This window comes from Coloeus monedula, assembly GCF_965178545.1.
Source record: "Coloeus monedula genome assembly, chromosome: 1".
In the NCBI taxonomy this organism is placed as follows: Eukaryota; Metazoa; Chordata; class Aves; order Passeriformes; family Corvidae; genus Coloeus; species Coloeus monedula.
The window spans coordinates 141,813,943-141,841,819 of record NC_138781.1 but is presented as its reverse complement, the minus strand read 5'-3'; the positions used below and the strand labels follow the sequence as shown (position 1 = coordinate 141,841,819).

General features: G+C 40.0%; 2 protein-coding genes across 4 annotated transcripts in view; one reads left to right on the top strand and one right to left on the bottom strand.

Moving 5' to 3' along the window:
• Positions 1–205: 205 nt before the first annotated feature.
• ENY2 (ENY2 transcription and export complex 2 subunit) lies at positions 206–6,651 on the bottom strand. The gene is made up of 5 exons (XM_082302459.1): positions 6,569–6,651; positions 6,120–6,213; positions 3,770–3,840; positions 1,360–1,434; positions 206–452 (listed from the first exon to the last, which is right to left on the bottom strand). The coding sequence occupies exons 2-5, from the start codon at positions 6,185–6,187 to the stop codon at positions 376–378; spliced, it is 291 nt and encodes a 96-aa protein (XP_082158585.1). The 5' UTR covers positions 6,188–6,213; positions 6,569–6,651; the 3' UTR covers positions 206–375.
• A 217-nt stretch (positions 6,652–6,868) lies between these two features.
• Positions 6,869–27,877, top strand: part of NUDCD1 (NudC domain containing 1) — a 35,272-nt gene continuing 14,263 nt past the window's right edge. For 2 of the 3 annotated variants that reach the window (XM_082285865.1, XM_082285863.1), the window contains exons 1-3: positions 6,869–7,028; positions 17,046–17,200; positions 27,030–27,215. In XM_082285865.1, the coding sequence (XP_082141991.1) occupies positions 6,911–7,028; positions 17,046–17,200; positions 27,030–27,215 (459 nt within the window). In that variant the 5' untranslated portion in view covers positions 6,869–6,910. Of the gene's footprint in view, positions 7,029–13,160; positions 13,209–17,045; positions 17,201–27,029; positions 27,216–27,877 lie in introns of those variants that run through there. The other variant, XM_082285864.1, reaches the window with a different exon arrangement.

Here is a 27,877-nt window from a genome sequence, read left to right as displayed (position 1 = left end):
ATCAGAAAGGATATGCTCAGCAGTACGTCATATCCCATTTTCCACATTTTTTTAAATTGTTTTCTTCATTTCTGGTCAACACACTTGTTAATTGTGCTTCTTTTCTGAAAACCTTTGCAAGGTTTCACAGTTGTATAAAGTTATGGATTATTAAAAACTGGAACAGGTGACACCACATTACAGTCCACTGAGAGATAGAAGCACCTTAGAACCATGAGTCCACAACATTTTTTATTAAAATAACACCAAGTTTAAGAAATCAATGCAGTGCAAAGAAAAAGTAATGATTTTCCATCCTTAAGTATGTAAACTGCATTCCAATCCTGACATGACTGATGTAATGCAGAAACACTGTACCCCAGATGAATGTCAAAGTTAAAGACTGGCATGCTGAGCAAGGAAGGTTCTTATTCTTTGCAAGAGTTCTTTCTTTACACTGTCTGGTACCAAAGCTGAAACACAAATAAGAAAGTAAGAAGTAAAAAAAGACAAAACAAGAAGTATGCCAATACCATACTTTTACAACAGCTACTTCTATTCTTTCATTGTTGCAATTCCATTAATACCTAAAGTAACTGAAAATACTTAATTTTCATATAGCACATCTATACTTTTCACATTTAAAATAGACTGAAATTGGGATCTGTTGAGAACAATGTTGTTATTGGTAGGTTTTTTTGCCGATTCATCCAGAAAATTGAAAGTTTGAGGAAAAGGATTATTCAACAGAAAACAGGATATAATCACCAGAAGAAGCGTGATTATCCTACCTTTTTTCTTCGCAAATTTAAGACAAAAAAAAAAATCTCAACCCTGGCCTCTAAGTAAGGGTCTCCAGCAAGCTATTTTGAAGGCCTGTTTTTATTTAGAACTTAATGAAGTTACTACCACTAACATCAAAGCCTGCTAGAGAGCCCAAGAGGAACAATATAAAGAGGAGTGCAGTTTCCTTAAGTGATTCAATTTTTTTTGTATCTGTATGCTATGTCCTTTACTCTTCCCATTCCCATTACACTGTTAGTTCTGATTTTCCATCTTAAAAGATTTTGAATTTTAAAACATCTGTGTTGCACACACAACTTGGGACCATTAAGTCAATTATAAAAATGAATATAGACATGACTAAATAATGTAATCTGCAAAAATACTCTGAAGGCTGCTACGCAATACAAATTTGCATGTTTTATTTGTAGTTAATATCAAGCTATTAACATTTTATTTGTAGTTAATATCAAGCTATTAACATGTTTCCTTGAATTCAACACAGGCAAGTTCATGATGCTGCTTTCAAAATATTAATGAAATAGAGGTAGGTATGTTTATAGATGTAGTACTACATCCACATTTGTATTTTCTTACCTCTGCCTTTGGGAGTGATTTCTGCCACCAAATCATCAACAGTAACATGTTCTAATCCTTTTTCTTTAATGACATCTGGGGAAGACCAAGACCGATATTTTAAGTCTTTTAATCCATTCATAAGATGACGAAACCTGTGCTGGTGATTAAGAGACAAAACCTGCCTACATAGTCATGGGAGAACATGAAGAGCAGGGGACCTAAATATAGGTTATTAGCGCAGTACCTACTGCATTGTACAGTGGATTTTAGTCTCTCACTCATGCCATAGATTTAAGGATGGGAACTTGTCACTGCTGATGCATCTTGATAAGCTTATATTTTAAAAACAAACATGAAAATGTTTTATCTCATCTGAAAATTACCAGATGTGCCTATTACGGGAGTGTTGGAGCAGTTCACAATTGGCTCACTTCTCTCTTAAAACACATTATTTATACAGTCCTAAGAAAGGTGCAACTGGAAAAAAACTTTGGAACATACAACAAGGAAGAGCACAGTAAATCCTTACTCTTCTTCCAATTGGTTTAAACAAGATTTCTGTACATATTTCAGCCAAGTCAAAAAGTATGTCAGAAAGAAAGGAATACACATTAAAAAAAATAACCAGTAATATAGCAAAATAAAGGTTATTTTTAATACACATCAGAATTTAAACAATTGTTCACTTATTGTGCCTTGCACATTACTGAAAAGTGCAAAGTCAAAGCTGAGAAGTAATCTCAATACAGTAGAGCATGAACTTAAAATATTGTTTAAACATAAATGTTTTTAACTGTATGTCAGTACCTAGGATTGATTGTCCCCAAGACACTAAACATGTTTTCTGAACTGACATCACATGAACTATTTGTAGAAACAAACAAACAAAAAAAAAAAAAACCCCAAACGCCCACCCCCACTCCCCAGATCACAGAATGCATCAGGTTGGAAGGGAGCACAGTGGCTCATCTGGTCCAACTTCCCTGCTCAAGCAGGGTCATCCCAGAGCACATGGCACAGGATTGCATCCAGATAGTTCTTGACTATCTCCAGTGAAGGAGACTCCACAACCTCTGGACAATCTGTTCTAGTTCATGGTCACTGCACAGTAAAGAAGTTCTTCCTCATGTTCAAGAGAAACTTCCTGAGTTTCTGCCCGTTGCCTCTTGTCCTATTGCTTGGCACCACCAAGAAGAGCCTGGATCCATCCTCTGACACCCTCCCTTCAGATACTGATAGACATTGACGAGGTCCCCCTCAGTCATCTCTTCTCAAGGCTGAACAGGCCCAGCTCCCTCTGTCTTTCCTCGTTAAGAGGAGATGCTCCAATCCCTTATGCATCTTTGTCACCCTCTGCTGGACCTGTTCTAGGAGCTGCATGTCTCTCTGTCCTTCCTTTTGGAGGTTATTATGCTCTTAACACAGATAAATATACTTATTTTTCAGAGTATTTTTCAGTCTCAGCAACTGCAGTTACAGTCCAAAGTACTAATGTAAACCAAATAATTTTCCATAACTTTACTATAGCAGAGTATGAAGTGTGTGGTAAAGAAGGCAGATAAACACCCCTCTTGTTTTCTGTAGTACTGAAACGGGTAATCTCTGGCAGTGCCATTAGGTGGACAATGGCAAACATTAATCTTTTCAGGCTTCTTTGCAAATCAAGCTATGAAAACAATTTAACACACTCAGCCCTACACTTGTAGTGGAATAGACACTTGTAGTGTAGTTCCCTACACACTTGTAGTGGAATATTGAATTTCCAGGCACAACAGACAAAAGCAGAATTTAAGCAAAAGCTCAAGGGATTTGTTACTTGCTTTAAGGAAATTTCATCATGCAGCAATATTTCTGGATGCTTAAGTACTATTCATAACAGTTTCATACAATTTATAAGTCATTAAATTCCAGCAATGCCAAACACTTAACTCAAAGCTAAAGATTTGGGTATTCAGACATTCATCTGCTTGTTTTCTCTCCTCTAAGGAGATGACCTTAATTTCAAAAACTGTATTCAGAAAGAGTACAAAGGCACTTCTTTCTCTCCCATATGCAGATAACAAAGTTCCCCAAGTTTAAAGGTTTTAAGTTGCACACCGCTGTATTTGTTCAATCCTCCTTTGTCTTTTTTCTTCTCCTGTAGCAACAGTCATCACTCTCAAAACAAAAAGCTGTTCTCATCATAAATATTTAGGGAATCAATTCCTATACTTGTCTGAGAAGCTTAATAAGGTTCAGATCAGAGTTCTTTAAAGATTTTTTTTGCCAAGACAGCAAGATGCTTCCTTGCACGCAAACCCAGTTGCCAGGGATACTTTCCTCTTGCCTGCGTCTTGTTTAAACTGGCAGTAAAGCCTTCATCTGGGACTTTTATTTGGCCAGAGTCTCAGCTGACTACAAAGGATATTAATTAATTGACCACTGTTACCTTTGCAATGTGCCTTCAACTGATCCTTCCAGCCACATTCAATTAACTTGGCTCTCAGCAACTCTTTAAGGCTGTTAAGACAATATACAACTTGTTAGAACAGCAAACATTCCTGACAGCTTAAATATGCTCCAGTGTGAAAGTTAAACCTATAATTACTACCCAAGAGCTCCCAGACCAGCAGCAGAAATGGCTGAACATCAGGTGAATCCAAACCCAAATGACTTCCAATTTCAGTTCACCATATTGGACTATGAGGATTTGGTGCCTCAGGAGCTAACTCACAGAATTGCTCAGGCAGTGTTGATGCTGCAGCCACCGAAAAAAAGGTAGAAGCCCTTGAATTACTCAACCTGACAGTCTATTCTGGTAGCAGATGTATGCAAACTTTCTAAGTTGGAGTATTTCACCTGATACCAGGTCTTCAAAATAAGTAAAACCTTTCCGCTCACCTTTCAGAAACATGAATTTTGCACTACTCAACTGCAGGTTTATCTTCCCAGTTACACATTACCTCGTTTTGGATGAAAATGAAGGGATCCTATATCTTTTCTTCCTAAGCATGGTTAGCTATGTAAGCTTAAGCAACAAGGATTCAGGCATTAATGGAGAAGATAAAATCTGCCATAATGAAGCATCTACTCCATATATCAAAATAGAATATTGAAAGTTAGCTAAAAAAGTGAAAATTAGTACTAAAAAACAGAAGAAGGGAAAATGAAAGTAAAATATGATAAATAACTTTAATATTTTTACTGTTTTCTCCATTAGCTATCAAGCCTGCCTATACTTTACTATCTTAAATAACTCTAGCAAAACCCTGTTTTTATGAATGAAAGGACTGCACCAAGAGGCTGAACTGTGCAGGTCTAATCCCTTTTACTCAGTGAATTGTGTAGAGGGCATATGAACTGATGACAAAAAGCAGAGTAAGAATACAGGTGACATTGGCTGCTTCTAGATATTTCTCAATTCAAGAAATCCAAGTGCTCTGTCTCTGATCATAGTACAGCTCTGATAAAGCTTGTTTGTAAGAGAGCTTTTGACATCCTGATAAAACCCTTCCTACTCTTAAATTAGGATAAAATAGATCTCAATACCATTTCAAGAAATTGCTTGCTTTGCTGAAGCTCTGTGCAATCTCCAAGGGGATGGTCACAGCCAGGAAAGATGTAGAGCAGAGCTACCACATCAGGCTACAAAAAGTTACACCAGGTACAAGGCTATGCCATGACCCAGGAAAAAAATTTGCCATACAGGCCTTTAAAAATGAAGCTTCTGGTGCATGGTGTTACAAGCACAGTGAAACAATGATGAGGGAAATGGCACAAGCAGTCTAGTGATATGTGAATACAATGTCAATAAAACAGACTAAAGAGACACCTAAAGGCCAAAAACATTGTGCAATTTACTTGTTTGCCTTTATTGGGATCTCTACAATGACTTGCACAAGTGCTGTTTTATGTATTCTACTGTGTGTTGCTTTACCTAACAAGCGAAGAGCTAGAAACACAAGAAAAACTTAAAAGCAGAAAGGAAAGTTTTGTTTCATTCTCCTTATCAGGAAATAACAAGACTTAACTGCAACAAATTGCATGGAATGATGATTCTTACATGAACCTAGGGCATTTCAACACAAAATACCTGAATAAGAGAAAGTTTTAGAGTTCATAAGCCAATCACTCCCCACCATCTCTTTTCAGTTGTAAAACTAAAACAAAACTGTTCAAAAGGCATTTTTAAAAATAGTTTTATATAACACTCAAGACTTTCATGTGCAAGCATTTAAAGAATTTAGAGTTGAGTTTACTTTACTTCTAGTGATGCCTTTTCTTGGTCTTAAAATCAAGAGTCAAACACGGTTAGAAGGGGAAAAGGGATTTTACCTTGGTATTTATTTTAAGGATCTTTAGGTGCACATGCCTAGGTCATATGCATCAAAATGCACCCTGCCAAAATGCTGACCCCAAAAGATCTGGTATAACATTATAGGTTTTACTAATTAGCACATCTATCAAAGATTCCCCAGTGAGAGGCTCGAGTGAGCCCCCCTCCCCAAGGAGCCTTCTCCTGGATGGTTCTCTCTTAGTTTACAGAATGTGTTCTGGAGAGGACCTTAGGCTCTGGGGCATACTAACCCCTACCTACAAAGCTTCTAAAATGCTTAGTCTCCTAGCTCAACAAACAAGTCCAAGAATGTAGGCAAAAAGCACTAAGAATACAGAAGTTGTCAAAAGGTATAAGAGGGGTATAAAAGAAAAGGCAAGAAATCTTCATGGCATCACTAGGTGTAGTGCAGTTCTGATGTATTTAAAGCCTCTCACCGGCATGGAGTAGGAAGTCAACTTACCGTTCTCGCTCTCCTGTTTCTATTAGCTTTTGGTTAATGGTTGCTCTCATCTGGGCATCTTTATTCATGTTGGAAATCTAGGTTTTCCACAAACCTACCCAGAGCAAAAGAGAGTTTCGACAAGTGCTGGTACCATTCGCACAACAAAAAAAAGTCACCAAAACAGAATGACATGCAGTGTTCTGTTCGCTGACACATGCCCGCGGTTAATGACCGGAGCACCAGTGTGCGACCGGTTCAGGGGACGAGCTCGGTACAGCACCCGCCCGGCTGCTCGAGTGCCGGGGCACCGGCAGTTCGCCGGGCCGCCTGCGCGGGCGCGGCCCACCCTCGCCGGGCGCGGCCTCTCCGCAGCCCGGCCCTCCCGCCCGGCGCCTCCGGCGCTCGGCCCGCCCAGCGGCGCCCCTGGAGCGAGGGAGCGGCGCGGGGAAAGGAAGGGAAAGTCCGACCTGGTTCGCTCCCGGCTCGCTCCCGGCTCACCGCCCGCCGCAGCGCCGCCGGTCCGTGCAGCAGGAGGCGGAGCCGCCGGCAAGACGCGCCACGCGCCGCCCGCCCCACCGCTCCTGCGCGCGGGCTCCGCCGGGAAACGTAGTCCGGGCTCGGCGACTACAGCTCCCGGCGCGCCCCGGTCCCACGGCTGCCTCCGGGCCCGGACTACAACTCCCAGCACGTACTCCGGCGGCCGGGCGCCCGCGCACCCTCTTCCCTTGGTGCTCTGCGGCCGCTGCCGCGCGTTCCCCGAGGGCCCGTGGAGTTGCCGGCGGTTCCCGAAGTTTTTCCGGAGCTGTGGGATGGCGGGCGCCGCCCACTGCTCCCTGCAGGCCAAGCGCCTGCTCCTGGACCCCAAGTTCGAGGGATACAAGCTGTCTCTGGAGCCGCTGGCCTGCTACCAGCTGGGGCTGGACGCGGGTGAGGAGAGGGCGCGGCGCGGGGCTGATCCCGCCGGGCATCCCTTGGGCAGCGCGGGGGGGACGCATCCCCCAGCGTTTCCCTTCGTCCCTTCGCGGTGCTCCGCGGCCGGGCAGCGGCCCTCAGTGCAGGGTGCCCCGAGCTGGGGACAGCCCGGCCCGCAGCAGCGGAAGTCCCGCGCCTCTCGAGCGGCGGGCGTTTCAGACGCCGAGCGCTTCGTCTCGGCTTCTCTCTTTGTGATTGCTGCAGTTGGCCAGGGACGTCCGTCGTCCTTCCCCCCAGGTGGCTTCATGGTGGACGGAGGTCTCCGACTTGTCAGACCTCTGCCTTGTAGCTGTCTGCCCCTGGTGCGCTTAGTTCCCAAATGAGTAAGGAAACCCGTGTCCTAAATCTGTGTCCTAAATCGCCTGCTTGTGCAGGTAAGGTGAGGCCAGGTTACCAGCTGAGGTAGTCCAAAGCGTAGTGTGAAGGGAGCACATGCGATTTAGAGAAATACATATTGAATCAACATCTTATACAAACTTCAGCAAATCAGCTGTTTTTCTTTCTTACTCTGCCCACAGTTCAGAGGTGGATCTTCAGGCCATGCATTCCATGCCCTGCTTTCTCTGCCAAGCATCATTAGTGTTTGAGATACTGCTCCATTAACAGGCTAATTCATGTACATGAGGAGTACATTAGCACAAAGTCCTGTTGGATATGTGCCTACAGTCTTAGCCATGCCCTGAAATCTCTCAGTACCCTATGTTTACTGATTTGTGAAATTCAGGTCTTTTTGTAAGGATGAATTAGTTTGGGGTTTTTTTGTAAAGCTGAGACAGTAAATACAGTTTGTGATTACACAATTTGTGTAGTCTCTGTCTCGGTATATTTACTGAACGATATACCTGTCTACAAAGTTACCCATTATATGTTACTTTAGTTTTGTGTAAAATACATTGTATTTGTAGTGGATCAGAAAGGTATGTTTGCCGTGCTGAATTGTCAGCAGTAAGAACGAAGTTTTTCGATAAATTTTGTATTGAAGGTCAAATGAATTAGACTGTCAGTGTATCTATGGCAGGACTGGAAAATTTAACGAGAATAACATTTTTACTGTAAGACTGCTTTAGGTGTCACCTTTCAAAAGACAGTCCAAGTGCAGGTGAGTGGGTGCGTGTTATGAGAGTGCTGCAGTTGTGTCAGAGATGTACAGAGATGTGTAGCATAGGTGCAGTGCCTTAATTACTGCCTTATTCCTGTTCTGCCTATGGTCAAGCTACCTCTGTGGTTCCTGGATAGTCAGTTGTGCACCTGTTCTAAGTAGGTGAGGACTACAGATTTTCATTAGAGTACATGAACAGTGGAGTTGCTAAGGGAGAGATGGATCTTCTCAGTTCTTGTCCATTCACATATTTTACATAATAATTACAGTAAGTCGTGTTGTCTTGGTTTGAAAGACAGGTGTCTGCTAAGGAAGGCAGAAGCCTCCCTTGGAATGGCAGATGCAACCCCCCTTCCCTCCGAGTTATTATAATTTTGAAATCAAGGGGCTTTTAGGCAAAGATGTGGGAAATAGGAATAACAGTTCTTTACTATTATATATATACCAGTCAAACAAACAATAACTCTGGCAGTAACAGCAAACAATCCCAAACCCAGTGCCAGCCTTCTCGGCTGTCGGGCCCTTTCCCCTCGGGTGCAGTTCCGCTCGCAGCCGGCAGGGGCGCTGGCGGCTCCCGGTGAGCAGGGCAGGTGCGATGGTTCCCCCGCGGCTGCAGGGGGCGCTCCGGAGCGAGCTCGGGGAGCACGCGGCACTGGCGGCCTGGGATCCCGGGAAGGGATGGGACAAAGGCTTCACAAACCCCTGGGCAGCCGATCCCGGTGTCCAGCCAGACCCTCAGGAACGGCAGGCTGGAACGGCAGGGACAAGCACAAATCCCGGGTGGCAGACGAGATGTATCCAAACGGGGAACCCCCCCGGCGGTCTGGGCAGGCAGGGTGAGCACAGCTACAACGTAGTGAAGGCTCGAAGCAATGGCGGGGCAGGGGGGCCAGGGCCAGGCTCCCAGCGGGGAAGGCAGGCTTGGGATCCTGGTGTTTTCTCCAGCAGAAAGAAAAGCGGCAGTAGGAAAAACAACTTTCTCTCTCTGGACGCGGAGACCCAACTGCCCACACCCCCAGGTGAAACAAAAAGAGCAGCCAGGTCCTTTGTTTTCCGTATGTACTCAGCCATTTGTTCCCCTAGCAACATGTATAGGGGAAAATTCCTTTAACAGAAAAAAAAAAAGGACTAAACTAAAACCCCAACACGTGTGATACAGGATTGGTATGTGTGACTGTGTTCTTTTCTTTCCCCACTTCTCACAGCGCAAAGACCCTGACTCATTTCAGTCTAACCACTCAACTGTCCTACAGAGTCACTACTACTAACTCACTTGTTCTGTTCTGTGTGCGCATACAAATACTGGTCCTCTGAAGAGTGGAAAGCTTTTATTGTTGTTATTGTGTTTTGGAATTAATAACAGGAAACATATCAGGCCTTAGATCTGTCTTCCAGACATTTTATTTTCAGGCTGCTCTTAGGCTGTACAGCTGCCTCTTTCGCCTTGCTGGTTTTCTTTTGCTTCCTTCAAGGCAGTTTCCTCACAGTGCAGAGGTGTTCTGTACCTGACTTTTTGTATTTCTCAGTGTCAGTACTCTACATGTGTGTTAGATTTAGGGTATCCTTCCAAAACTTGATTTCTGTTTTGTACAGGAATAATGAGGTGAGTTGTAGAGACTGTGGATGGGTGTGAAGGCTGGGGCTTTTTCAAATTACTGCATGGGAGAAGAAACCAATATTTTGTGGGAAGGCCAAGAACTTCTGCTTTTCAGCACACTTGTGTGCACATTCAAAGCCTCTGGAACATAATGAAGAGCTTGGTAGTTTTTTGATTATTAAAATAATATTTGTCACTGTGTGAAGAATTTGATTTGATTTCGTCAAAGTGGGACTGAGTGCAATAGCTGAAAAAATGTCAAATGTTTAGGAACACTGTCAGCATAATTATTTCTGATTTTTTTCACAATTGCTTGCAAAAATATCATAGGAGAATCTGGAAGATTAATGTAAAAAGGCTGTTGAATTTGTTGAAAATGAGTGTTGAAAATGAGTGTTTGTTTCAAATGACCTGAGATTTATAGTTCTGCCTGTTTGGCATCCCAAATTTGGTGGCAGTTAAGATAAATATGTGAGTTTTAGAGTACTTGGAATACATGACAATAAAAAGAAATAGGTGCTTATTCCTAAGTAGGACTGAGTTTTAGCTCAGCCGTAGTTGAAGTATTTATGCAGTGTTATTACAAACTTGCATAGTGAACTTTAGAGTATCAGTCTTGTCTCAATATTTTTATCTCTGTTTTTATATTTATCTATTTTTATGAATTTCGCTGCTAACTATAAAATGAAATGACCAGAAAAATTGCCCTGTGGAATTGATGCAGTCTTCTGCCACTGGAGCAGGCGGATAGCAGCACATGGTGTTGTGTGACAGTGTGTGGTGGTTGTCATGCTCCTGAGGACTACAGCGAGCTTCATTTTCTGACCATCGTGTAAAACTTAGTGTTCAGTTCTAATATGCTTCAACTGCTTGACTGTGGTTGCCAGGAATTTGCTGTGGTCAGATATGCAACTGACAAAGAAATAATTTTTAAAAAAATATTTATTAGATCTGTGATAGAAGGTGATTTCCTTGTAAATTGCTTAAAATGTATGGTCACAGTGAGGAAGAATGGGGGAAATACGATACCTTCCCTTTTCTTTTAAATACTATGATTTGCATGTTCTTCTTTTATTTCTTATTCCAACCCATTCTGTCCTAGTTAATGCTAAACTCTCACAGTCATTTGTTTTCTCATCTCTCATCCTGGTAATATATTTCAACTGGTAATGAGTCCTACATTATTATGCCTTTAGTTCCTAGCTCTTCATCATAAATTTTGCCCTTCTCCTTACTTTTTTTAGTTTCTTTCCATAACTTATTTTCAAATGTTTCCCTTGCACTGAGTTTTGCCTTTTTTTTTTTTTTTTTTTTTTTTTTTTTTTTTTTTTTTTTATCACTGAACCTTTAGGAGGGACAAAAGAGCATTTTGTTTATGGTTGTCTTTTCTGCCCATATCTGATCTCAGGAGAGTCCAAAACAGAGATTGTGGGGCAAATCCTCATCTCCAACAACGAACGTGTCCAAGTTGCACAACATTTTTAAAGGATTGAGACCTTTGCTGTTTACTGGTCAGATGTCTCTTAATTCCTTTTTCTTTCCAGAGGCTTAGAATTTATTCAGATACAGATGTCCCTGATCCCTTTCCTCTCTACCTTGTCTATTTGGCAGGACCACTGTATCTATGATGTAGTAGTGGATGTTTTCAATATAGCTACAGCTGGAAGACAGACTAGACATTTGCTCAGACATGAGCTGCTGTTGCAAGCCAGGGCAATATGCAGAGAATGCATTCCTTTGATCATGAGCATTTATGAGTTTTATCACTTTATTTGAAAAATGGTGGTAATGCATCCTCTTTAGAAGGTCTGTACTTCAGTGAAAAGTTGCCCATTAGTAGTGGTACATGGAAAAAAACATGTTTGTGACTCTTTATGGAGCAAAAGGCACTAGTGTTTCAAACTTTTACAGAGATTTTCATTTACATTTTCCATTCGCATTTGAAAAATTAAATATAAAACGAAATTTAAAGTAATGCATGGGAAATAGTAAGAATTTGTGAGCTTTTAGAGACATTTGCAGCTGTAGTTCATAAAAGTTTAGGTCTCAGGCACATGTTAACAGCAACAAGATGATGCTGCCTTTAAAAGTAAGAACATATTTTTTATAATTAGAAGAAAAAGCATTAATGCAGGGTTAGAAGGATCTTTGAATGCTGATACTAGAAAATAAATTATCTCTTCCACTAGTAGATCAGTGTATCTGAAATACAAAATTGCTTCCACTGGGTGGCACTGCAAAACAAGGCATGACATACAAGCATATAGTATTTGATGCCACAAAATATGCTGGTGTAATTACTTTGCATATTTTGCAGTTTTTTAAAGTTGCTTCGGAGTATTCAGGAAAACATCTAAAAATGGAGGGCTTTTTGGGGGTTGTTCCTCACCCTTTTTTTCTCTTTCTTTTTTTTTTTTCACCCCAGTTCTGCTTCATAGTGTTTGATGGCAGATGTAAGACTTCTCTATTCATTTAAAGTATAAGTTCCTTGATAGTGTTCTTTATTCAGAGGAGATTTTTTTTTTTTTTTTGCACTGGAGACTAATAATTGTAATAATAATCAGCTAGGGATCTTATTGTAACAGTTAACTATCTTCTGTTGATTATTATGGATTACTTTGTATTTAGTGCTTTTGCTTTCAAGTAAAGCATTGTGAGGAAAAATCTTTAATTATGTTTAAATTATTTTGAGTCAAATTACTCTTTGTAAGCATGGAACTAGTAGAGATAAATACAATTCTAGAAAAGTAGTACAGTTTTCTTTGTACTAGTCCAAAATATCCCACCTAACTAGGGTTGTTGGGAAATAATATTGAAAACTGAGATTTAATTTATGCATTCTGTATATTTGCTTTCTTTTCTGGTATGAATGGCAGTGTATGAATCCATGTTTCTGAGTTTTCTTGATGCAGATGTATTTATCAGAAATTTGATAAAGACCACATCGTTCTGTTGAATAGCTGCCATTAACTGCTGCTTCTTAATTGAACCCAAACAGACTAGTGAACCCATTGAGACTTGTGAATTAGTCTGACTCTCAAAAATCACATAAACAAAATAAAAAACCACTAAAACCCTCCAAATAAAAACCCTGAAACAAAACAAACCCAAACCAAACAACAACAAATCAGAAAAAAATCCTGACTGAACAACAAAATAAAAACGCATAACAGTGTGTAACTGTGAGACTGAATAAGGTGATGATCTGATTGAAGTATTTCTTCTCCATTTATAGTAAGTTATCTTTCTCTGAATTTACTTTATTAAAAGTCTCCACTTCTTTTCTCTTTTGTCCTTTATTTTTTAGCACTCAGCTCTATTGGTTTTCTCTTTTTTTTTTTGAAGGACCATCAAGAAACCTTGAATCTTGAAGGCTGTAGAAAGGAAGGAATGAATTTCATCCTAGTATAGAATCTTCTATAAACTATCTAAGCACATGGTATGTCATAGCAGATGGCAACTGTGCACAGATTTCACTTGATCACAGTATGGGTTTCAATTAATGGAGAATAGAATAGGTTCTGTAATTGCTTCATCTTGGCAGGGCTACACATATGTATGATACATTCTGAAAGCCATTGGTTCCCTCATTTGAAGTGTTTCATGACAAGACAGTACACATTTGTTAGATTTCCTGGTTTAAAATCACCTATGAATTGTATAGTTTCTGACTTCTGTTTATGTGGAATTAATTACATATTCCAATAACACAAGGGATTTGGATCTCCTATTCCTGACTCCCTATATTATTCAGGGCTTATCAGAACTACAGTCTAGAAAAATCAAGGATAGAGAATTCATGTTCTTCCAGATTTTATAAAGTTTATCACCTTACAATCAGCTAATCAATAGTTTATTGCTCCAAGAATTTTCTTGAAAAGTTATATACCTTTACTTTAGGAATAATCTGGTTTGGAGTATTTTTCCTGTTTGTTTAGTTACAGTTCTGACAGGAGCAACATGACTAGGGGAGTGGGGAGGAAGAAGTGGAGAAAGGAAGCCTTACCATTTTAGGGGTTTTGTGCTAAAAAATCTTTACATGTTTCTACATGTATATTCTAATTTCATAAGATCAGCTATACAGGAAGTAGATGGTAAGTGCTTGGTTTCACTGAAAATAATTATCCTGGATTATATTTGGTTTGGTCTTTAATTGTTTAGAAAATATTCATGTCATCTCTTGTTGTGTTGGGAAAAAATACCTCTGTGATAAAGCTTGGTTACACAAACAGCTTTAAAATGTATTTTCACAATATATTCTATTTTTTTTACAGTGTTATTTATGGTAAAATATTCTAATTAATTAAAGTAGGAATTGGAATGGGTAGCAGTCCTTGCCATTAAGACAGGTGTCTATTCTTCTCACTCCTTTGTTGATATTCTAGCTTTTTTTGAAGGGCCATAGCTTGTGGAACAGTAATTTATTAATTGCAGAGGTACGGAAATCCCTCCTGTTTGGTGAATATGAATAATGATTTGATCTGGGTGGAATTAAAACTGCTGGTTTGCAAATATCAACAGTGATTAGGAGACTAATTGCTAATTATGCTGTCATTTTGCAAGTGTTTTGTATAGTATGACTGGATTTTTTATTAATCAGGCAGTATAGTCTTGCATAGTTTCCTAAAGCCACTTTTATGATAATGGCCAGTGTCTCTAATGGGGTCTGCTCTGAGCCATATAGTGACTCTCTGGTTGTTGAGTCTGTGATAGCTGTGCAGAGGCACTGATGGCACTCCCAAGTGAACTGGTTTTTGCAGAATTGGTGTTCTGACAGAGTAAATGACTTCTGCTGCAATAGGGTTTAAGTAGATGCTAAAGAAGAGTAAGAAATCTGAGTGCTGCTGCACAGAGTTTTGAATGGCCCCTGTTTGGGGAGGGATGGAAGTGAAATACTGGAAATAGATTTGCTCTGTTTCTGAGCAGAAAAGGGGAGAAAGTAGAAGTTGAAAGATTAGGGACTAAAATAACTGTGAACTGCTGCTATGAGAAGGATTAGCCTTGAGGTGCTTTTCCCATACTCTGGGCTTGAGTGCTAATCATCATGAACTGACAGAGTTTACTTGTAACTTTCTAAAGGATTTTTCTTGTATGAAGTTCAAGGTAAGTTCCCTGTAGGAAAGCTAAGAATCCTGGGTTGCCTGTACTGGAGAATGAAATGGAATTCTGGTCTATCTGAGACTATGTACAGAAGGATGGATGAGACCTCTGCTAATGTATTTTGAGATGTTTGGTCTACAGCTGCTTCATCTCTGTATAAATACGGAATAGAAGAAAAAAGCTGCACCTAATTTAAGTAAAAACCTGGTTAGTCTTTGACAGATAATCCAGTTCTGATTACTGGTAGCTGAGTAGATGTCTTCTATTTGGAAAAATCTTGCTCAAGTGGATGAGTGTAGGTAGTATGCTTCTTGCCTTGAAGAAGGTACTATTCCACTGAACAGCCATTCTTTGCAGCCTCTTTCAATTAGAAAAACTTAGTCTGAAATTTTGATGTATCTTGGACATTTCTGAAAATTTCAGCCTTAATGAGAGTGCTAAAATCATGGTGGGTGGTTGTTGTTTGTTTGCTTTTGATTTTTGTTGTTGTTTTGTTTTGTGCTTTTTTTTCTGTGGTTTTTTTTTTTTGTAATCATTGTGAACTAATTCTGCTTTGTAGTGTTTTAATCTTTTGCCTTTCAAGTGTTGATAGATTAGTTAAAAATTTAAGACTATGAAATCCATGTAGTTATATGGAGTATTTCTTTTGGCTGCTGTTTTCCTAGAGTTACTACAGAGCAGACTTTTTTCCCCTTACTGTAATACAAAGTAGGTTTGATATTGCTGTTGCATGTGTGTAGATGCGTGTTTCATCTTGTGAGGGTTATTGGAAAGTTGGACCTCAGCTCATGCTGGTGAGAGACAGGGTGGAGGTGTACTGGGTTTGCATGGCAGGGTTTTGGTGGCAGGGGGCTATAAGGCGTGGCTTCTGTGAGAAGCTGCTGGAAGCTTCCCCCATGTCTGACAGAGCCAATCCCAGCTGGCTCCGAGATGGACCAGATGCTGGCCAAGGCTGAGCCCATCAGCCATGGAGGTAGCATCTCTGGGGTAATATATTGGAGAAGGGTAAAAAGTTGCTGTACCAGAACTGCAGCCAGAGAGAGGAGTGAGACTGTGTGAGAGAAACCACTCTGCAGACACCAAGGTCATTGAGGAAGGAGCGGAAGGAGGTGCTCCTGGTGCCAGAGCAGAGAGTCCCCTGCAGCCTGTGGTGGAGAGCATGGTGAGACAGGTTGTTCCCCTGCAGCCCATGGAGGTCCATGGGGGAGCAGAGATCCACCTGCAGCTTGTGAAGGACCCCATGCCGGAGCAGGTGGATGCACCTGACTGAAGCTGTGATGGCATGGAAAGCCCAGACTGGAGCAGGTTCCTGGTAGGACCTGTGAATTCCTGGGGAGAGGAGTCCACACCGAACAGGTTTGCTGGCAAGACTTGTGACCGCGTTGGGCACCCCCTCGGTGCAGTCTTTCCTGAAGGACTGTGACCTGTGGGAGGGAGCCACTCTGGAGCAGTTTGTGAAGAACTGCAGCCTGTGGGAAGGACTCATCTTAGAGAAGCTTGTGAAGGATTGTCTCCTGTGGAAAGAACTCCGTACTGGAGCAGGGGAAGAGAATGAGGAGGAAGGAGAAGCAGAGAGGTGTGATGAACTGATCTCAACTCCATTCCTGTTTCCTGTGCCACTGGAAGGGGGAGGAGGGAGAGACCAGTGGGAGTGAAGTTGAACCCAGGAAGAAGGGAGGGTTGGAGGGGAATGTGTTTTAAGATTTGGTTTTACTTCTCATTACCGTAGTCTGATTGGCAGTAAATTAAACTAATTTCCCCAGGTTGAGTCTGCTTTGGCTGTGACAGTAATCAGTGAGCGATGTCTCCCTGTGCTCATCTTCCCTCATGAGCCTTATGTTTTCTCTCCCCTGTCCAGCTGAGGAGGGAAGTGATAAAGTAACTTTAGTGAGCATCTGGCATTCAGCCAAGGCAAACCACTGCAATAGGCCACTGTAAATGGTAATAGTGATGTCATAATCAAAGCAAATGGCTGCAGTGGCCTTTAGGGCAGATGACTTGCTTTCCAAGCTTATAGTGAAATTTTAAACTATGTATACATAATATATTTTTCTTCAAATAAAGCATACCTATGGAATGAAAATGGAAGAAATGTTTTTATATTATTAGTTTGAATTTTAAATTACTAAATTGTAAATACATAATTGTTAAAATAGTCTTCTTCTTCTCCCTCCAGCTGTAGCAGAAGTGCAGCTTCGTGATGATCAATATACCCTTGACCACATGCGTGCTTTTGGCATGTATAATTATCTTCACCTTGACTCCTGGTACCAGGATAATGTCTACTATGTTGATCAGTTTGGAAGGATTATGAATTTGTCAGTGACTCTGGTAAGAATAAAGTTTTTTTTTAAAACATTGAATTTGAAAATATAGGGGCAGATGAGATAGAAAATATTGCAAGTAGGATCCAAATGCAAAAACTGAGGGAAGCTATTGCCAGGAAGACAGGTTGGTCAACAAAAATGCATTTCACCAGGAAGAATGAAAGGATTTCAAGTGAGGTTTCTGACTTCTTTGTGTTAATAATATTGATTAGTGTTGCAGTAGTGTGTGGTATCCATCCTTAAGGGGACAGGAGTGCCCAGGATTTGAAGATGCTCATGGTCAAAAGGAACAACAAAAGCCAGAGGGTTCACAAAAGCTTTCAGAGTTTTTTAGTGAGTTACACACTTGGCATGGAAATTGGAATGTTAGTCCCTGAGCTCCTAGTATAAACACACAGCAGTGGGCTGATGGGATGTCCAGGGTCCTGGAGGTGCTGCCTGGGCTTGGTGGGAGTACCTGTTTATGGGTCGGTTTCTCTGCTTGGAAAATAGGTGACTCCCTTGCTATACAAGTTAGTTATCATGTGCAGTTTGTTCTTCCAGACCTTTCTGGAAATGGGTTGGAGGGCTTAGAGGGGTCTCTGGTGGTCTCGATCTCCCTGCTGCAGTCCATGTCCACATGCACTTCTCCACAATATTTCTACATGTATGCTGGACTGTGCTGTGCTTTTCTCTAGGAGCCAGAACAAGGATGTTTGTCCCAGAAAAGTGCTGTCCTACCTCTGTATGGCCACCGTCTCCAGCCACATCCTGTTCTTTCTCACAGTGTGTTATTACCAACAATCCTTGGTTGAGTCAACAACCTATGGCTATCACTGTTGGAGACATACACATTAGCTCCTTTTCTTTTAGGCTTCTGTATAGTGTTACATCTGCTTCTATTCTGGGGAAGATGGACATGATGACAAGCTGAGGAAAAGGGAAGATGCTTTTCTAGTTGCTGTCTCTTCTCCCTGACATTCTTGATGTTTGTTTGCTACCTTGAGAACCCAATCATTGTATATATGTTAGAATTAGAAATGCTTAATCTAGACATCATTTGTTGGATGCAAAAAGATGCTGGTGGCCCTGAGGAAACTCAAAATAGTGTAAGCAAGCTAGGCCAAGTCTGAAATTTCTGCTTTTATACTGGTGGTCCTAAGTAGTCAAAATTTGTATTTCTTTTGAGCCGTTTTAGTGCATGGATGCTTTAGTTTCCTTTACAAAACTATACTTCATTTGAGAGGGGAAAGGACATAGCTCTATGGACACCATGTTTCTAGCACATACAATTGTAGTGCTTGGGCATTAATGAAGAAAAGACTGTGTGGAAAGGAATACCCATTGTTATGCTACCAGAGAATTTGACTTGTAACCCTGTGAAAACACAGGGCAATGTGTGAGTTTGTGAGAGCATGTGGCTTAGTCTGTGCAAGAGGACAGAAATTACTAGGTCAGGACAAAACTAAGAAAAATTCTGAAATTGTAGTTTTAGATTTTCAGGAAATATAGGTTTCCAGAGGATGATAGGCTGAGAACTGAAGCTGCAAAATAGTTCATTTGCTATTCATAGTATATAGCAGTTAGAGCCTTTGGCAGACTCTTAGTGTGACAAAATAATCTTCTAGGACTTTTTCCAAAACTTTTGAGATCATCTGGATTCCTAGTAGAAACATCTAAAAGAAAGCCTTCTGTTAATAGTGGCTTGTCACAATCTCATTTTTTTGTTTTATCCTTGAGGTTGATTAACTTTGGCTTGCTGCTGGATGCCCACCCAGACACTCTCTCACTCCCTGTATTCAACAATATGGGGAGAAAAGAAAAGCTTGTGGATGAGGATAAAACCAGGGAGATCACTTACCAATTACCATGATGGGCAAAGCAGACTTGACTTTGGGGAAAGTTATTTAATTTACTGCCAGTTAGAACTAGTGTAGGATGATAAGACAGAAGGTCACACAAAGCTTGTACCAGGAACTTGCTCCATTGTGTGCTTTTGCATGGCCAAAGGTGTGGATATCTGTCCTCTGTGGGTTTCAGGGGGATAACCTGCTTTTCCATGGCCTTCTCCAAGGGCTGCAGGCAAACTTCTGTTCCACACCACTGTCTTAGCTGACAAGCTCAACTATCTCTGATGGCAAGCCAGTGGAGCTGGCTGGAAATGGCTGTATGTGCACAGGGCAGCCCTCACTGAGGCCAACCCTGCAGGTCCCTTCTGCCTGCACAACACAGACACTCAAAAATAAAGGGATACCCTGCCTTTATTAGGAGGGCACTATGTGTGTAAATTTATTTCTTAGCAGATAACAGGCCATAAATTGACCTAAGAAATATTCTTCCTTAGGACCTATTTCAAGATAATGGCACTTGATTAATATCTGGTCACAACTTTCGGTCCCACCTGAAGTGGGAAATAAAACTGATTGTACTGGGAAATAAATAGGCACCATCTTCTGTCCTAATACATGATACTGTGCTGTTATACAAAGGAAACGTGCTTGCATATGTATAAAAAGCATGTTCAGAAACATCAACAAGGTGTCTCATTACAAATGTGCCTGGCCATATATTAGTCAAATGTATATTAAAAATAGGATTGTTTTTGGCTAAGTACAGCTTACAATTAAAATTAATGTCAGTCTTCTTTAAAACAGAAGATGGAACAGGTTAATGTGTTCATCCTAAAATCAGAGTGAAAGAACACAGGCTTTCTAACACATCATTATTTCTAGTTCTGTTTCTTATTTTGGTTGCAACTTTGATTCTAATATGACAGTGTGTTGGTTATCCAAATATCATGAATTATCCCTGCAACTTAGGTGTTTAAAAAGATGCCATCTGTGAAGGAAAAGAAGTGCATATAACATCTTTCCACTTGCTCAAAATCACACATAATTGAAAAAAGAAAACTGATCAACACAAGCAGTTCTTCTGTATTGAGGGATGAGTATTGAGGTGGGCTTTTTATACCAGGTTGAGGAAATTGTTACTATAACTTGGCTAGAAATACTGTATAATAGCTTTAACATTCTCCTATTACAGCTGTTGGACATTTTCATTCAATATGTCAGCAGCAATTGATACTTTGCTTTGAACACCCAATGGGTAGAGTAGTGACGGGATTACCAAGTTGGGGGGGTTTAGGTCATTTTTTTGCATCTGACTCAACTTTGTTGATTGCTTGGTGTTTGTAGTATTCAAATATAGCTGGAAAGCATTCAAAGTTTTATCCTTTAGCAGTTGGACTTGGTTTCTTGACCTTAAGCTCTTCTTGGAAAGACAACTTTGTTTCTTTTTATGCTCAAATAATCAAATTGAAAAATTGTGCCAATAGGAACTCTTCTGACGTGTAATTAAAATCCTTAATGGTGTATATATTTTCATCTTTTTAATTTCCAGTAAGAATTATCTATGGAATACTGTTTCTGTAACTTGGTTAACTTCAATTCAGAACAACTGTTAGTGGCACCAGACACAAAGTGGGAATTTTATTTGAAACAAGTCAGAATAAGGAAGCAGATAGAGAACAACAAAATCTTTCAGTGTTCTGTTTCAGGGTTTTAAATACTTGTCTCTTTGTTATTCAGAATGCTGGGTAAGGACTTTTTTTACAGTTAGAGAGATGTGTCAAATGCCTAGGTATTTTGATTTTTAATAAAAACAAAATCTTGTATTTGTTACTGCTACTTTGTGGGAATTGCCTGCCATATGACTTGCAACTTCATTTTTTCCTTCCTTTTTTAATTCCTTTATTCCTTTCTCATTCCCTGTTACTTCCTTGAAAAATTAATTTTTATTTTAAATTTTTTATAAAATATCTCATGTTTGTACAGTATTGTTGTTTAACCCCAGCTGACAACTTAAGTACAATGCAGCTGATTGCTTACTGCCCCTCCTCCATCCCCAGTAGGATGGGAAAGAGAACCAGAAAAAGGTAAAACCCACGGGTTGAGATACGAACAGTTTAACAATTTATATAACGTAAAATTAATTAATAATAACAACAAAAATAATGATGATAATGAAAAGAGAGAGAAATAAAATAAGGAAAACCAAGTGATGGACAATGCAGTTGCTCACCAGCGCTGACCAATGCCCAGATCATTGCTGCCTGAGCAGTGCCGAGTTATTTTAGCCAGTTCTTGCTGGTATAATACATGACTACAGACTCTCACCATCCCCTCATACTTCTAAAGCAGGGAGTTACTATTACCTCAGTTAACCACCTGGTGAACAGAGAAACAGCAAGTCAAAAAGCTAATTTGACACAAGGGGTTTGAGGACAGGTTTTGTTTCATCTTCAAGGAAGTCGATCCTTGAGTAGTGAGTGAGTGAGGTTAGAGACTGTTCTAATAAATGCCTAAAGTTAAATTAGTGAACAGAAAAGTTGTGAATGAGATTATTTCCTTTCTTGCCTATTGAAAAAGCCTTTGTAATAAAGATTATTTTTCATTTTTTCAGGAGATTGAGTTCTGAAACTCCTGCTCAATGCTGATAAATCTGATGTGAGCTTTAGAAGATTAAGTAGTTGATAATTTTTTATTTTAATTGCATCCAAAACTATTTGAAGCTTACTGTTAAGATTCACTTGAAGGCTGACAAAAGTGTGGTCTTCTGTAATGTTGTATAGTATACCCCTCTAAGTCACTGTTAAGAGGAATGATGCTTCTTCTTTCCATGATAAGATACACAGGATTTTGACTTTTTTTCCTAGGCTCAGTAGTCATTACTAGTTACAATGGAAAGCTTTTCTACTTTCTTTGTAGAAAAAAAACATGCCTTTCCATGAAATCTAAGAATTAAATAAAATATGAGGAAGCCAAAATTCTATGTATCTAGTGTTTGAGTGATATTTGTTTGGGTTGTGGGTTTGGTTTTTTTGGGTTTTTTCCTTTTAATTCTTTCATTCTCGCCTTCTGAATGTGTTACAAATTAGCAGAATAGTCCAAGGGGTGTAGTGATACAACTGAATCTATAAACTGACCCTGAATGCTTCTAATAATTAAAAATCAAATTTGCCATTTGCCAAAATATTTTCCATTGCAGGTTTCATAACCTTCCTGTAGCACACAGTAATCTCTAATACGAATTTAAGTAGGCCCAAAAGGCAAGCAGGCTATCTGTTTGTTATCTGGTCTTTTTTTGCTGTTGGTTATTAAAATGGTACTTACCCAAATCAAATTTCTCTTGCTTACCTTTGAACATATGTTAAATGCATATCTGATTTTACTAACATCTGGAAAATATGAAAGATTTGAAATCCCCTCGAAGGCGGGATTCTCAATAAATGAGGCCACTGCACGCTTTGCACGCACAGCGTGCTCTTTCTGTCTTGTATACACATGCCCAGGTGCTAAGGACTCTCTTGGAGATGGTCCTTTGTATGTATATTTTTGACTGCCTTATTTCACAGAGCAGAATGAGTAAGTTTCTTCTGCTAAAAGTGGATTATTCCCCCCAGGCTACTGATTGTTTGGGTGAAAATAGAGGGACAGAGGATGTTCAAATGATTTGTGGCTGAATATTCAGGGTCTGTAATGAGACACAGTTTTAATCTGGTATGTTTTCACTGATATTTCTTAGTCTCATGCCTTATTACATTAAGAATGGGCCTGAGACTAAGAAACATTTTGGGTGTCACAGAATCAATAATTGCTTGTGTCCCACCCAGGTTTTCAATACAAATGTATGCTTCTGTTTGTGCTTCCTTTTACATACTTGTCGATATCTTTAAAAGTGTCCCTGTAATATTTTTCAAATTTTGCTTTTCTATTTTTACAAATATATTTCTTCTTAAATATATTTTCATTTTAGTGACAGTAATGCTAACTTTTAGTAATGAGGGAAGAATTTCTCTCTTGTTAAACAGAGGTTTCTGATATGTGGACCTTCAAAAATAATTGTAGATCAACTGACTGGAAATGAGCCTAGTAAAATAAAACAAAAAATAGTTATTTGTCTCTGTAAACATTTTTTATGTTCTCAACATGGTCTATTTGTTGTTGGATTAAGAAGATAGATTGGGTTTGAAAAGGGATGATCTCTAAAGGTCAGTCAGGCACCTTTTTTTTCAGAGATTATTTTATTTGTTCAAACGTGTAGGTACACTAGCTTGTAAAATACCTATGATACCATTAGATACCATTGTATCTAATTTTGTTTCATATATGATACACATATATATAAAACTCTGTGAGATTAGGGGAAAGGACCATAACTTCCTGAGAAATATTCCTCTAAGATACAGAAAAGAAACAACAGGAATTACTTTTCTTTGTCATTACTGGAAGACCTCTTTGAAGACTACAAATCAGATCCTGAAGTCTATGAATTATAGTATTTTAAATTATATTTTTTGTGTCCTGTGTTTATTTTAGAATCACAGAACAGCCCAGATGAAGGGATCTCAAAAGATCATACAGTCCAAGCTTTCATGGCAAAAGGAGCCTAGATGAGGTTGTCGAGCACTGTCCAGCTGTGTCTTGAAAACCTCCAGTGATGGAGATTCTGCCATGTCCCTGGGGAGGTTGTTCCAGTCATTGATTGTTCTCATTGAAAAATTTCTCTTATGTCTAGGTGAAACCTCTCCTAATGCAATTTTTAGCTATTGTCCCTTGTCTTCTCTATGCAACTTCTTGTGAAGAGAGAGCCCCTGGTCTCTTTGTAGCTGCCCTGAAGTACTGTGATGAGGTCTTCCCTGACTCTTCTCCAGGGAGATGAGGCCTAACTCCTTCAATCTTCTCACATAGGGCAAATTCTCCAGCCATTTGATGGTGTTCATGGCTGTCCTTTGCACCTTTTCCAATTTGTCCATGTTTTCTTTCAGTTGTGGACACATTATTCCAGGTGGGGCCTGACAAGCACACTGGGTAGAGTGGGATGATCACACCTCTTTTCTAGTGAAACTTCTGCAGATGCAGCCCAGGATCCAATTTGCCTTTGGTGCTGCAGCATTGCACTTCTGACTCATGGTCAGCTTGTTGTCCCTGTTGCCCTTAGGTCCTTTTCAGCAAGGCTGCTCCCTGCCACACAGATCCTGGCCTATTCTGAGCTCTCAGGTTATGCCATTCCAGGTGCAGGACTATGCTTGTCCTCGCTTATTTTCCCAGCATTCTTGCTGCCCTACTCTTCCAGGCTCTCTGTTGCAGATGGCTTTTCCTTGTAGGTACATGTCTACCTCATCACCTAGTTTAGTGCCATCAACAAATGTGGTGAGGGTGCTTTCAATCCCATCACCCAGGTAACTTATGAAGATGTTCAGTGTGTGGGGCCTGGTATCAATCCCTCAGGGACCCCACTTGTGACAAACTGCCAGCCCATTTTATTTAACAGCTTCTTACTTCAGTTGAAAAGCTTCAAACTATTAAGTTCCATTGCGGTTATTTAAAAGATCACAGAGATGTGACTCTGATGTCGTTGAATCTGCGGTTTGCATCTTATATTTTTCTGTGAGAATAATTTGTTTGTGCTCTTAATACTACAGCCTGATCTACTTCATAAGTAGCTGATCAAACTGTGTTGCTGAGAAAGCATGTCTTGACTGCTTTTTAAACTGTGATGCCAAATTATTTTCAAAGCATAAATATTTTGTTAGGGCTTTTTTTTTTTACCTAACAAGCCTCTTGGGTATTCAGAGATTACTTCAACACAAAAAATGGAGGTAAATCTTAGCCCTAAGCAGGCAGCAGCATTGCTGACATTCCATGAGCCAAATAATGAACAGAAAGTCACAAAGCCTTATTCAGCAAAGAAAGAGCTGTATGTGAGAGTGAAGGCAGAAGATAAAGAATAATCCATAAAAGATATGCTGGAAGACTTGTCGCTGTACTTAATGAAAACAGTCGGAAATCCAGTTTTCAGCATGAAAGCAGGTTTTTTCTGTTAGAATTAGCAGGAAATTAAGAACACAAAACAGAACTAAAGCAGACTTATGAGAACAATTACTAGAAATATAGATGGAATTGGTAATCTAACATCCATTTTGCACTGTTATTGAATCAAGCTGATTTGTGTAAAGTTAACAGAGCAGGAAATAATGGATTTTTTTTTTTTTTTTGTAAAATGTAGTGGTATGCATAATTTTTTAAAAATCCATATGTCTTGATTGTTCACTGAAGAATTACATAATCTGTGCAATTTGTTCACCATAGTGTCTCTGTTTATTCTGGTCAAAAGCTATCTGTAGTTCAGATAAATCTTAAAAAAGATTGCAGTGTGGCACTGCAACAGGATGCTAAATAAACTTATCTTGACATGTAGTAGAATCATAGAATTGTTAAGGTTGAAAAAGCCTTTTAGGATCATTGAGTCCAATCAGTCACCCAGCACTGCTAAGTCCATCACTGAACTGTGTCCCTAAATGTCATATCCACACATCTTTGAAATTTATTCAGGGGTGCCCCCAACTACCCTGGGCAGCTTGTTCGAGGGCTGTTTCCTTTTGGTGAGGAAATTTTTCCTAATATCATCTAAACCTCCCCTGGAGCAACTTGAGGTAATTTCCTCTTGTCCTGTCACTTGAGAAGAGACCAACCTTCACCTGGCTACAACCTCTTTTCAGGTAGTTGTAGAGAACCATAAGGTCCCCCTGAGACTCCTTTTCTCCAGGCAAAACAACCCCAGCTCCCGCAGCTGCTCTGCTCCTTCATAGGACTTGTGCTCCAGACCCTTCCCCAGCTCCATTGCCCTTCTCTGGACACACTTCAGCCCCTCAGTGTGTTTCTTGTAGTGAGGGGCCCAAACCTGAACCCAGGATTTGAGGTGCAGCCTCACCAGTGCCCAGTATGGGGGAACAATCACTTCTCTAATCTTGCTGACCACACTATTTCTGATACAGGCCAGGATGCCATTGGCCTTCTTAGCCACCTGGGCACACGCTGGCTCATGTTCAGCTACTGTTGACCAGCACTTGTAGTCCTTTCCCACTGGGCAGCTTTCCAGCCACTCTGCCCTCAGCCTGGAGTGCTGCATGGGGTGGTTGTGACCCAAAGGCAGGGCCCAGCACTTTTTCTTATTGAACCTCATACAATTGACCTTGGCCCATTGATCCAGCCTGCCCAGATCCCTCTGTAGAGCCTTCCTGCCCTCCAGCAGATCGACAATCCTGCCCAGTTTGGTGTCATCTGCAGACTGACTGAGGGTACCCTCACATCCCTCATCCAGATGATGGATAAGAATATTAGACAGGACTGGCCCCAGTACTAAGACCTGGGGAACACCATTAGTGACTGGCTGCCAACTGGATTTAACTCCATAGTATAATAATAATGTGATGGAAAAGTTATTTTTAATTATGGTATGAATTAGCACAGCTTTTCTTTGCTGGCTAATCACAGGTCTTACTTCTCTTAACTTACTGAATAAAGTGACCACTCTAGGAAGGCTGAGAAATTGTATTTGCCAGTTGTGCAACAGAATAAGCTAAAATTCTTTTAAATTTACAGGGGAGTTTTATGTGCTAGTTCGAATACAATTCTGTGGCTTTCACTTCTTTTTAAGTCTCCACATTTTTACTGGGACTAGAATTATTTGAGGTAAGTGATTATTATATAGGAATACTAGGGGAAAATAAAAGCCTTTTCTAATACAAAATATAATTACTGCTGTAAAGTTGAAGAATAAAAGTGCTGAAATATCAGTTAGAAAACACTCATAGAAACCAGTTCGATGAATTCGTACCACCTTTCCCACATATGTGGGAATTACGCTTGCTACCCACTTTTTCCCAAATATGCTCAATGACATGCAAAACTGGTAAATTGCTACTAAGATTTATTATTCTTAATTTGCCTGTAATATATACTGAAATTAATAAATACTTTATGAAGTCTTAGTTCATGACTTTTTGTTTATAGGACACTGCTCTACAAAAACCAAGAGAAGTTTTCAGGCTACCTACAGACTTGACTGCATGTGATAACCGCCTTTGTGCCTCAATGCATTTCTCATCCTCCACATGGGTTACCCTTTCTGATGGTACAGGAAGACTGTATTTAATTAAATCAGGCAAGCGTGGAAGCAGTGCATCTGAAAAGTGGGAGGTACGTCTTGTAATAACATATTTAGGAGTTGTACATACATCCCTATCAAAGTGATGTTAACTGCATTAATAATGGTATTCGTTATCCTGCTTGGACACAACAAATATAATTAAGTTACGTTTCTGCCTGAAATTGTGAGTCTCATGTTCTGTGGTTAGTTCCTCTTTGTTTATGAAAGATGAATCTGGTAAAAAGTGCCCACATATTGCACTGTTTTCTTTATTAGAGGGTAGTTTCCCAAGAAACCACAGATGTTTTAGTACTGGCAGAAACGTAGGTGTACATATTGAAGTGGAAGATTTCAACATGATGGATTAGCTCATTTTTCTACATCTTTTGAGAGTTCAGTAAAGTAAATTGATCATCCTGTTTTTAGATGCTTCATAATAAATACCAACTGGTTTTTATTCTGTTGTGCGTGAGAATGCTGACACATAAATAAGTTATGTTGAAGTTGTCAGTGTAACAAAAATATGAGATTTATATGTGAGGATCTGCTGCCATATAAATTGACTTGTTGAGTATGTGGGGCACCCAGTGGTTTAAAGTTGTGTTAATATCACAACCCCATAAATCCTCAAACTTTGTCAGGTTTCAGTAACAACAGCTGGATTGAGTCTATACTCATTCAACCACTGCATCTTGAATTCTTTGTAATTTAT